This window comes from Talpa occidentalis, unplaced genomic scaffold, assembly GCF_014898055.3.
Source record: "Talpa occidentalis isolate TD23 unplaced genomic scaffold, MPIMG_talOcc4v2.1 talOcc4.10, whole genome shotgun sequence".
In the NCBI taxonomy this organism is placed as follows: Eukaryota; Metazoa; Chordata; class Mammalia; order Eulipotyphla; family Talpidae; genus Talpa; species Talpa occidentalis.
The window spans coordinates 54,627,894-54,640,957 of record NW_023600993.1 but is presented as its reverse complement, the minus strand read 5'-3'; the positions used below and the strand labels follow the sequence as shown (position 1 = coordinate 54,640,957).

Genomic DNA, 13,064 nt, shown 5'->3' with positions numbered 1-13,064 from the left:
TCAATTCCTGGCCAGGGAGCTACCCAATGGCACAGCAGACCTCTCCTCACTCGCCCGTTGCTCCCCTCAGCAGTGTGTTTCAGTCAGTCTGCCTGTTCTGTTCCCCACTTTGTCTCTGGTGAATTCTCTCACCTCCCCCTGCACCTCTGGCCTGTACCCCAGTTCTTATATGCATAAATAAATAAATCTTTAAAAAAAAAAGGACTCAAGTAGGTATGTAAGAGTAACAGTGAAGAGCAAAATCCTAGACCGTGAATGATGCTCTGAATGGACTTCACCTCCAACTCCAGGTCAATGAAATCTCAGGCCACAAGGATAATTCCCAGCACACCTTGAACTGGATTTCCTGAATGGGGGGCAGCTGGGAAGGAGGAAAGAGCAATGTGGATACACACATACACACATATATGGGGGGGTATAAAGCAATTGGGGGGAGGGAAGGGACACAGGGATACAAGTAATGGTGTGGGAAAAAAAGATTGAACTTTTATTTTTTAAAGATTTATTTATTTATGCATACAAGAGCTGGAGTACAGGCCAGAGGTGTGGGGGGTGAGAGGATTCACCAGAGACAGAGTGGGGAACAGAATAGGCAGAGTGACTGAAATACACTGCTGAGGGAAGCAGCGGGTGAGTCAGGAGAGGTCTGCTGCGCCATGTGGGTAGCTCCCTGGCGGGGATAGAACTCGTGCTGCAGAGGCTGTGGACAGCTTCACAGGCTGCATCTTAAGCCCTTGTGCCACCAGGGAGGCCCAAGGTTGAACTTTTTATTGAATTTTTTTTCCCCCATTAACAGTTGGGGTCCCTGGTATTCTTGGTTTTGCATGGAATCAGATACTTGAAATCTACTGCAATAAATTACTGAATTCTTTTTTCCCCCTTTGTGGCAATTTTAATGAAGAAACTTTAGGGCCTCCCCAGATGGCGCAGCATTTGAGTGCTGGGCTGCGAAGCTGCCCGCAGCCTCTGCAGTGCCAGTTTGATCCCCAACCGCCAGCGAGAGTCCCACATGGTGCGACAGACCTCTCTTGCTGCGCCCGCTGCTCCCCTCAGCAGTGTATTTCGTCAGTCTGCCTGCTCTGTTCCCCACGCTGTCTCTGGTGAATTCTCTCACCCTCCCGTGCTTCTGACTGTACCCAGTGCTTGTATAAATAAATAAATAAATCTTAAAAAAAAAAAAAAAGAAACCTTAGTTTACATCTATGATAATTTCATGAAGCCTATAATTTAGCAACTACTAGTGAAATTTATCATGAATGAATTTTAATAATTCAAGAAACAAATACTGGTTGTTGATTTTCCCTCACTTAATATGGATTTAAAATTTTTTTTTGTTTTCTAAAGAAACTTGTCTAGGAACAGTATTTTTCAAATAAAAACTTTTAGATCACTTAGCTATAAGCATGTTTCAAAGCTTTATTACAATCTTGTTGAAAGGGAAAAGCCCTCTAGCAGGTCCTGTCAAAGCTTCATTGTTGGTAAGGGCATTTAATACAAAAAGAAAAAACAAGGAAGAAAACAATAGTGAAAAAATCTGTATACTCTTGCCAAACAGCAGAGTGGGTGGGTTCTGGTCTTCTAGAATGACTCTTAATCCCTCTAAAGTTCATCTGAAATATTACCAGAAATTCAAATTTCTTCCAAGAGAGAGATTAGGCATTATGTAAAGTGAGAAGTTTCTGTCCAGGACCACATTTGGGACACTTTTTATTTCAAAGCAGAATTTAGACCTCTGCTAAATTTGTTTTCACCACAATATCCTCGCTGACAAGATCAGGTTAAAACCCTGGCGTCATCCTTGATTCTTCTCTTTCTCCCATATCCCACCTCCAATCTAGCTATGGCTGCTGTAAGCACATGTAACACATCAGAACATGGCCACCGCTCCCCATGTCCTGGTTCCCACACAGTGCACACTAGTCCAGTCCATGTCTCACATGATGGCTGCAGTAAGTCTCATAGTCTGTTGTTTAACACCCGTGCTCCTTGCACTGAGTTACCAAGGTGATATTTTAAAAGCATAAAGCAGAGCATATCACATTAGGTATCTGTTATATACTTCTGTTTGTACTACTGAACGGGTTTGTCCCTGGAGTTAGTGTTTGAAGATCTAAATGTGACAAGCACAGAACAAATTTTCTATGTAATTCCACTGCTTGGCTTTTGAATACCAGCATTTCACACGGCAATTCAAATAGGATTCCAAATCCTCTTTTTCTCTAAAGCCTTCACACGACCTGAACTCTCCACCTTCACCTTCACTTCTTCTCTCTTCTCTCTCTCTTCAATAGCGATGGACTTTTTGCTGTCCTTCAGGCACACCAAACTCATTCCTGCCTCTGGGACTTGCCCTGGTTGTTTCTTCTGCTTAGTGGGATCTGTCCCTGGAAGTCCCCATGACTACTCTGCCCCATCAAGTCTAGGGCTCCCCAGGGTGTTCCCTGAGGATCCTTGCTGTGCATACTCTTCCAAGTGCATCACCCTGCTCTGTTCCTTTCTACTACTTTGGCTATCTGGTAGGATTTTTATTTATTTCTTTGTTTATGTGACTGTTGTCTAATTTCACTGGCCAAAATATGTACTTTCTGAGTATCAGGCTTTGTCAGTCACGTTAACTTCTGGCTTCCTAAACGTAGACTTTTTCCTTTATACAATAGGCTCTCTCTCTATATATGTATACATTTAAAGATTTATTTATTTTATGCACACAAGAACTGGGGTACAGGCCAGAGGTGAGGGGGGTGAGAGAATTCACCAGAGAGAGTAGGGAGCAGAGCAGGCAGACTGAAATATACTGCTGAGGGGAGAAGCGGGCAAGACAGGAGAGGTCTGCTGCGTCAACAGGGAGGCACAATAGGCTCTTTATAGATGATTTGGAAGATTTACTGAAAGAATGTCTGACAGATGACTTTCCTTGGGTCACGATGGAAGGACATTACACTTCCCCATCACACAAACACACGTACACAGGTTTGGGGTTATACGTGTGTTTGTGTGTGTGTGTGCGCGCGCGCGCAAGAGAAAGAGATATGGAGGGAAAGGAGGAGGACAAGTGGGAAGAAGAAATCTAGGGGGAATATTTAAGTAAGTGAGGAAATGTAGACAAGGGAAGGAAAGAGGTAGTGTGAAACTACTATCATCAATACAACTTCTAATTATTGAGCTGCAGGATTAGTCAGATAAGTCTTTCTCAATATGCCCAGAGCAGTCTTCTTGTTCTTGGTATGGGAATTGTCAGTCAAGGTTCCGAGAGTCTCGAGGTCTATTTGTTACAGGGCAAACCCCGATACAAAATGGGGTTGTCTGAATGTGGGTCCTCACCTGCATACTTAAAGGGGGACTTATTAATGCTAAACTGCAGACACACACAAAAGGTTGATAAAAGGTTTATTTACAAGGGAAGGGGAAATGGAAAATGAATAACTCAGGGAGAAAGAGAGGGAGATAAGTTCCTAAATGTGTCCTACCTGTTCCGCCAACCTGGAATCCCAATGACCCCCCGAGCTGGCGAAAAAACCCAGCACGCCGCTAGGCCAAGCCCCCCACACTCTCCCCCTACATGACCAGATAAATACTGACAGAATGCAGCTGCTTAACTCTGCCCTCAGGTCCTCACGACCTCCCTTTGGGGATCATGGGATTTGTAGTTCCCAGTGTCTTGATGGAGTGGGGGTGGCATCCACAAAGCCTGTATGGAGTTTGCTCAGGACATCCTTTCCCCCTAACATATTTACTATTACTTAAAGGATGCAGATAGTGGGGACTGAGAACAGTGCGGGTCTTAAAGGCTAGGAGAAATTTGTGTTCTTGCCCAAGCCCTTCACTCCTCCCTAATGTCGACATGTAAGCTTCTGCCTTTTTCCTAATCCAAGAAGTATACACTGCCCTCTTTCATGACCTAGAAGAACGCAGTTTGAAATCTCATCCAGTTCTAGGTTTATCAGCAGACATGTTCTAAGTACCAAAGAATTTTATCTTTACTCTTTGGAGTAAGGACGAGGTCCTCCTCTCTTTGTCTGCCATGTGAAGGCTCCTTCTCTTGGGTCCTTGATTCTCTAGGTCCCAAAACACAGGATAAATATTTCTGGTCTATTCCATTATTCTTTAGAACTTACAACCATGTGGAATCTAATAGATCTGGTGCAGTAAATAATGCAAAGTAAATGTAAACAACAAGTTTTGCTTCTCTAGATGAGATTACCTAAATGAGGTTACATTTTAACAAGGCCAGACAGCTGCCAGACTGATTGATCTCCCAGGGCATCCATGAATACCTGTCTTTTGTCACAAACTTTGTGCTTACTGACCGATGTTATCAATGTAAGATGGTTATGTATAAAAGATACCCTTTGTCCCTAGACTGGTGCTCAGACCTTATGGGGCTACCCAGGTCTGAGACCTCATGCATGAGTAATAAAGCTTCTCCTGACCTCACCATTCTTGAAGTACCGCTTGTTCTTCCCCAGCCTGGGTAAAGGCTAGAATTTATTTCTGCAACATTTTTTGGTTCCCTGACTAGGAAAAAAATTCTTGTCTTTCTCAAGGGCAAATTGCCTTCCAGAGATAAGGAGTTTAACATACTTATATTCGCAGGTTTGAAAATTAACATATGCCTACTAAAAGGAATTCTTTGTTTTTGACAAGTGCAAGTCTCAAACGTAAACTCCTCCTTTTTTTGGAGAAATCCCCACCTATACCAACGTTACTAAACCAAACCTGTAACAGAGGAATCTCCATGAAAGGGGCAGGTTCCAGGTTTCCTGCCCCATCTAATGAGGAGGGACAGAGCTGAGTGGCCAGGTGAAGCTATAGAAGACAAGAGCAACACTAGAGGAAACCCACGGAGAACAGAGATGTGTGAAGGCAAAAGAGTGAACTTGCTTCTCAGCTTTGGACTTGCACCAGGTACTTGGGGAACCTAGAAGAGACTCAGGTGAGAGAGACGTGGGGAAGCTGACAATGGCAGCCTTTTATCTTGATTTGTACTTTGATTTTGCTCCTTTCATCCCAGACTTGTCTGGCCCCTTCTGCCCCTTTCTCTGGTTCCCCTGCCAGAAGTTTCTTTAGATTTGGGGCAAGATTTCAGGTCTTAGTGGCCCTGCTTTGTGCCAACCCAGTTTGGCTGGGCATTTACCCATGAAAAGATGGGTAACTTTGGGTGTTATATTGGGAACCTATTATCCTTCCTTCTCTTCTCTCTATGCACATACTCCTATTAAAGGTCTTTCATCTAAGAACCCCTTTAGAGCATGCAAGTTTCGTGGTCCCAAGGTGCCCCTCAGTCTGCCCACAAACAAACCCTACCTGGGGGAGGGTCAAAGAAGCAACTGGCTGGGCCCTTTTTCTCTCTCTTTGATTATCCTCCCTTTGATTACCTAATAAACTTTTTGCCTAATTATAATTTTATTCCAGATTAATAAGCTAAATAGAAAACATTTCAGACTTGTGAGCCATCAGTTTGTACAACCAGTCGTCTCTGATGTGTGGCTTGAAAACAACCCTAGACAGTACATAAATAATGGGTGTTGTTGTGTCCCAATAAGACTTAATTTATGAATGCTGTGATTTGTATTTCGTATATTTTCGTGTGTGTTGGAGGGCAAAGGAAATCATCACCTACTCATCTGGTTTCCTTCAGGCTGGCAAAGAGGGAAAGGGAGAGGGAGCTCCAATTAATCTGCTCTGATAATCAAGTCTCAGACATATTGATAAGATGGAAAAAACAAAACAAAACAAAAGAAGTTTAATAGTAATCCAGTCAAAAAATGGGCAGAAGAGCTAAAAAGAAACTTCTCTGAAGAGGAAATGCAAATGGCCAACAGGCATATGAAAAAATGTTCAACATCACTTGCAATCAGGGAAATGCAAATCAAAACTTCCATGAGATACCATCTTACACCAGTGAGAATGGCACATATTAAAAAAACTAGCAACAACAAATGTTGGCAAGGGTGTGGAGAAAAAGGAACTCTTCTGCACTCTCGGTGGGAGTGCAAACTCGTCCAACGACTATGGAGAGCTGTGTGGAGATTTCTGGACCTACTAAATATAGAGCTTCCATATGATCCAGCAATTCCACTCCTAGGTATTTACCCAAAGGACACAGAAACATCAATTCCAAAGAACACCTGCACCCCTATGTTTATAGCAGCACTATTTACAATAGCTAAGCTTTGGAAACAGCCCAAATGCCCAAAAATAGATGACTGGATCAAGAAGATGTGGTACATATACACCATGGAATATTACTCAGCAATCAAAAAAGATAAACACATGCAATTTGCAGCAACATGGATGGCGCTGGAAGGGATCATGCTCAGTGAAATAATCCAAAAAGAAAAAGAAAAATACCGGATGGTCTCACTCATAGCAGGAATCTAGAAATCTTAAATAAGGGACCAGGAAAATGAATAACTATAAGAAAGTGAAAATCAAAATCAACAAAAAACTATGAAACAGAGACACTTTTTGGGGGTGGGGGGCGGGAGGGGAGGGATTGGGGTCAGAATGGGGGGGTTGCAATTGTATGGGGAATATAAAAATAAAATTTATTATTTAAAAAAAAAAACAAAAGAAGTTTAATAGTAGTGTTTATATCTCCTATGCACATGGAAGAGACCCAGCATGGCTTTAGACACATCTTACACAGCTTAGCTAGAACAAGGGAGGCTAGGGAAGAAAGGAAAAACTCAGTTAGGGAGTTTATTGGGGAGAACAGGTATGCAGATGGAAGCTTTGCTATCTCCACTGACTCCTTGCCCTGCCCAGGCCCTGGGTTGATAAAGACGCAGGATCCTTTTGTACAGAGAATGTTCCTGCCTCTGTGTTCATTTACTTATCTTTTGCCTGGCACCTTTTGGTGGGTAAAAATGGAACTCTGCCTCTTGTTTGCATTGCTGCAGCATGCTAATAATGACTTGGTTGCTACTTCCAATTGGGTTCCTTGATTTTTTTTTTAAGATTATTTATTTTTTAAGATTTATTTATTTTTATACAAGAGCTGGGATACAGGCCAGAGGTGCGAGAGGGTGAGAGGATTCACCAGAGATAGAGCGGGGAGCAGAACAGTCAGACAACCGAAACACACTGCTGAGGGGAGTATCGGGCAAGACAGGGGAGCTCTGCCACACCATTTGGGAATTTCCCTGGCCGGCCGGGAATTGAACCTGCATTGCAGAGGCTGCGGACAGCTTCACAGCACTGCATTCAACCCACTGTGCCACCGGGGAGGCCCTAAAGATTTTTAAAAATTTATTTATGCATACAAGAACTGGGGTATAGGCCAGAAGTGTGAGAGGTAAGAGGATCCACCAGAGACAGAGTGGGGAGCAGAACAGGTGGATTGACTGAAATACACTGCTGAGGGACAGTGGAACAGTCAGGAGAGGTCTGCTGTGCCATGTGGTCACCTCCCTGGCAGGGGCTCAAACTCGTGCTGCAGTGGCTGCGGATAGCTTCATAGGCTGCATCTTAACCCCTTGCACCACCAGGGAGGTCCTGGGTTCCTTATTCTGACTACCTAGACACTACTTGCTGAACAAGGTGGAGCTGGCAACTAGGCAACACACTGAGTTTGAATTGAATCATATTATTATTGTATTATCTTTACCCTAATCCATTACCTTCTGCTATGGCAAATGGGGTAGGGTTTCTCTTTCTTAATGATAAAAAGTGAGTGACTTACTTGGACATACTAAGTCAAGAGTGGATGAAGCATCGTCTGAGATGATAAGTGCATCTACTGAAATGGAGTGAAGCTGGGGAAACTGGTTTAACTCAAGGTTTCAGGGAAATTATTTGGTCTTCGAAGGGGTATGTGAGCAGAGTACCTCTACTGCTGCATGCTGATAACATGTATGCTAAAGGGTGGCAAGAACCACTTACATCTCTGATTGCTTCATAGAGTGCTTTGAACGTTGGCTGCTTATCATCATGGTAGACGCCTCGGTTCCCATGAAGGACAGACACACCTTCTCGTTCAGCTTCTTTGCAGTTACTTCCATACATGCAGTGATCAGGACGGTAGTTCCACTGGCAGGGGAACACATAGAGACACTCTGGTTGTGACAAAAGAAAAACATATGTCCAAAGTCAGCACTAGCTCTCCTGGTGAGTAAACTAGGGTTTCCATAAACTGTACCCTGCACGTGATTTAAATGCATAGGAATGTGCTTGTGAGTCATAGACCAAATTTCATCAAACTTGTCAAAATTCTGAGATCAGCAATTGAAGGGGCATGTATTAGAGATCTTGTATTTTCCACCCAATATGGAGTGTGGGGTAGCATCAGGGACAAGAAGGCAAACAAAGGCAAACAAAGATTTGGATACTGGGTCCAAATCTCAGCTTTCCATTCAAAAATAGTGACACCAGGCCTCCCTGGTGGCGCAGCGGGTTGAGCGCAGTGCTGTGAAGCTGTCCGCAGACTCTGCAGCGCAGTTTGATTCCCAGCCAGCCAGGGAGAGACCCACATGGTGCAGCAGACCTCTCCTGTCTTGCCCGCTGCTCCCCTCAGCAGTGTTTTCAGTCCATCTGCCTATTCTGCTCCCTGCTCTGTCTCTGGTGAATTCTCTCAACCTCCCGTGCCTCTGGCCTGTACCCCAGCTCTGATATAAATAAATAAATCTTAAAAACAGAAACAGTGACACCTAAATGCAGCAACTATCTTCATGATTCTCAGTTTCCTCATCTATAGGGTGGAAATAACAAGACTTCCTTCTTATTTTGATGATGCAAATTTAAAAACAAAAAATGCTTGGAAAATTGCCAAGCACACAGCAGTGGTCTGTGATTATAATTTGATCTATGAGTCATGAGTACATTCCTGTGCTCTTCCATTGTGAAATGGATAGACTTGAAAACTAGGAAAGAAGACTGAGAAAAAGATATCTCATCTGATGAAAAAATAACCAACTAAAAAACAAAAGAAAAAGACAAACTCTAACAGCAAAGGCAAAAAATCCAAAGGAAAAAAAAAGTAAAACTAGAGAAAGTCCACGTGCCAAGGTGTCTGTACACTGTGTTAGCATGTACACATGTGTACTTCCTCTCATGTATTTCCTTTTTTTAAAAAAAAGATTTATGCATACAAGAGCTGGGGTGTAAGCCAGAGGTGTGTGGAGGTGAGAGGATTCACCAGAGACAGAGTGGGGAACAGAACAGGCAGATCTACTGAAATACACTGCTGAGGGGAGCAGCAGGCGAGTCAGGAGAGGTCTGTTGCGCCATGCAGGTCACCTCCCTGGCCGGTGTCGAACTCATGCTGCAGTGGCTGCAGATTGTTTCATAGCACTGAGACTTAACTCCTTGCACTACCAGAGAGGTCCCTCTGGTGCATTTCTATCTCTAATTCAGTGTTCTTGGTCAGGAAAGATGCTACCCCTTATCCCCTGGGGCCTCGCACAACGCTTGCAGGCAGACACTGGTTGCCATACATGGGGAGGCTGCCACTGGAATCCAGTGGGTAGAGACCAGGCGTGCTCTCACCGGACCACAATGAACAGGATAGCCTCCACAACAGTAGAAGTGCCAAGATAGAGAAACTCCACTCCAACCCTCCTGATTCAGAACATTTCCTCTTGGTGTCTAGGATTATGAAGTTAGCAATAAGTTCATGACCCCTAAGTTGTCTGGCTCTCCAGCTTGATGCCTGTAAGGGTGGGGACTAGGGTATGGATTAGAGTGTCTGCGAATGTGTGTTGAGGATCACCAGAATGACCCAAGTATGAGAGCACATACGGACTACAGCAAATCAATCACCACTACCAGAAAAGCAACCTGAGGATGTGAACCACTGTTTAGAGATCGCGTACAGAAAGCTTCAAGATGGAAGCAAAGAATAAAGACATCGCCTCATATCCCCTCTGGCAAACTGTGAATATTTCTATCACTCTGTCTTTCATAGAACACAGTGACATCCAGACACACTCTATCAAATTCCAATTGTTTGGAACACACTAGGAGATTTTCCTTCTCGCCAGAGGATTTTTCTTATTTCATTTACCTCCATACTTGCACACACATGATCCTCCATCAGCTGTGTGACCGTTCTGCCTTTAATGAAGAGGGGAGGCATGAGAATTCTATGAGTGAAAATACATAAAAGTGCTTTTGTCCCAGATTTTACCCCAGCCTAAGTGCTGCTTTTTGCAACATGTGGGTCACCTCTCTCATTTATGATACCTGTCTTGGCATTTACATTCCCAGTTCCTGCTTAAGGACATGCTAATGTTCCTTGCTGAATGACTCACACTAGAACCCATCGCTGTTTTTGTAAATATACTAATTGATTGAGTCAACATGTTTTTTGGAATCAACAATTTTTTATTGAGTGCCTGCTATGTGCACTATGGGCCAAATACAGGTCCTGCCTTCACAGAGTTTCAGGTTGGTGATGAAGGTTGTACCCACCAACCACAAAGGCACCTCTTTGCAGCCTCCTGAGAGGACTGAACCTACTGATGCTGAATGCTGAAATAGAAAGATTTTGGAATCAGACGTACAGAGGTTCAGAGTTGGTTTCTACCATGTCCTGGCTCTATGATCTTGGTGCATTACTGAAATCCTTACTAATTCCTTACTAAAATCCATTACTAAATTCCACTTAAAAGCGCTGAAGAGAATTTAAATTATCCAGATTCAAACACCAGCTCTGCCATGTGTTAGCAGAGTCCTAGCAGCGGAATGGGAAGCTCTAAAGTCAACCGGTTGGGATGGAACACAGAACTCTGTCACTAGTTGAGGGAATTCAAGCAAATGACATAATTTTCTGGGCCTCAGTTTTATAATATGTAAAATGGGGGAATATTGCTTGTCTAGTAGGAATCTAGAGATTGTAAAATATGTAAGTGCTTGGAGAATGCCTGGCATATAGAATGAACACATAAATGTAAGATTTAATAATTACTCTTATTGTATTGTTATAACAAGAACTATTGCATTAGGCTGCTGGAAAGATAAAACAATATAGATTGGATGAGCTTAGCCTGGTTCCTGACAAGAGTGACATTTTATTCCATTTGCTTCTAGACACACAGGTGGCCCTTCATTTTTTGTTTTGCTCAAGTCAATAACTTTTATTCTTTATTCTATTCCTGCCAAGCACAACTGACTTGCACCTACAATCGTTTTTTAAGATTAGTAGTAAACTGAAGGAACAGCTGTGCTATGTGTGGGGACTCACTACACCTGAATATGTGGACAAAGGGTGAGCCGATGGCCCCAGAGTGGCAGTGAGGTGACCGTCAGCCAGCCTTCTCCATGCAGATCCTGGGGCAGCTGGCATGCTGCTGGTGAACTGTCTTGTCATTCCTGTGATAGGGATCTTCAAAACACGGTTCTGTGGATGACAGCTCTCAAGGAGTTCAATTTTAGCTTTGCAGTTTTTAACTTGTTACTTTTTCTATTCAAAACTCTAGATTGCTTTCATTCATACATAGTGTATAGTCAGTCATGACAATGTCTTCTTTGGTAACCTGCTGGCATTGTGGTTCCTGGCACATCATGCCTCCTCATGCACTTCTGCCCTCAGCAACCAGGAGGGTTGCTATTTCAGATGTGGACAGCTCCACACTGCCTATTCTCCAATTATCTAAAATGTTTTAATTGGTCACAAGTTTTCTAAAAACTGCTTCTGCAATGGTTGATCAACAGATGTTACCCAGACACAATACAGTACCAAGCTGGGCATCTGCTGAGCCATCCTAGTGTGCACACCCTGCCCCTTCATTCTTGACCTTTTATAGGTCACAGATTGCTCTGAGCATCTAATGAAAGCTCTAGACCCTGTGTTTGGACAATTATAATTGGATATAGATGAAGAATATTTACTTACCCATTTAGGGGTTCACAGATCTTCTAAAGACTACCTAAGATTCCCAGCTGTTAAATGCCACATATGAAACTGGATTCCAGCCAGGATTCAGTTTATATCTTTACTCTCCTCTTTAGAATTTTTCGGATGAAGGAAAATACATTGAATATGTTGTTGAAGCAAGCATTCATTCACCACATGACAGGTGTTGATGTCACGGGGTAAGTTACCGAGACTGCCCTTGGGGAATTTATTCTTGTATGGAAGATAGTGTATACAGTGTCATCAAAATGAACATTTTATCAATGTTCAACATCCCTTATAATCAGGGAAATGCAAATCAAAACCACATTAAGATACCATCTTACACCAGTGAGAATGGCACATATCAAAAAAACAAGCAACAACAAATGTTGGCGAGGATGTGGTGAAAAAGCAACTCTCCTATCCTTTCTTGCTGGTGGGAGTGCAAACTGGTCCAAACACTATGGAAAGCTGTCTGGAGGTTCCTCAGTCTACTAAAAATGGAGCCACCATATTACCTGACAATTCCACTCCTAGGGATCTACCCAAAGGACACAAAAACATTGATTCAAAAGAACACCTGTGCACCTATGTTTATTGCAGCACTATTTACAATAGATGAAACCTGGAAACAACCCAAATGCCCAAAAATAGATGACTGGATCAAGAAGATGTGGTATATATACACAGTGGAATACTATTCAGCAATCAAAAAAGATAAACTCATGCCAATCGCAGCAACATGGATGGAGGTAGAAGGAATTATGCTCAGTGAAATAAGCCAGAAGGAAAAAGAAAAATATCTGAGGGTTTCACTTATAGCAGGAATACAGGGGAGCCATATAAGACATCAGTGTAAAAAAAATAACAGTATAAAACACAACAAAGCAAAACCAGACAATTATAAATCAGCGACATACTGCAGGGGAGGATGCAGGAGAGGGATCAGAGGGAGGGAGGGAGGAGCACAGGGGACTGAGTGCACAGGTGCACTGGTGAAGGAAACTCTATGGGGACTACACCTGAGGGGGTGGGGGGAAGCAAATATTATTTAAAAATGAACAAAGATGTAAAAAAATAAAAAAAAATTGAAAAAAAGAACACTTCATCAGTGTTCATAGAAAGGAGGACATTTCAGTAAAGCTTCAGTGAAACTTAGACTTCTAGTAAGGATGGGATTTTGATAGTCAGCAAGAGGTCAGGGAAAAGCATTTCAAGAGGAGAAAAT

At 42.9% G+C, this 13,064-nt stretch overlaps 1 protein-coding gene across 1 annotated transcript in view; it reads right to left on the bottom strand.

The window, feature by feature from the left end:
* Nucleotides 1-13,064, bottom strand: part of GXYLT2 (glucoside xylosyltransferase 2) — a 119,440-nt gene that overhangs the window by 6,156 nt on the left and 100,220 nt on the right. The window contains 1 exon segment of the mRNA XM_037492852.2: nt 7,885-8,057. Within this exon segment, the coding sequence (XP_037348749.2) occupies nt 7,885-8,057 (173 nt within the window).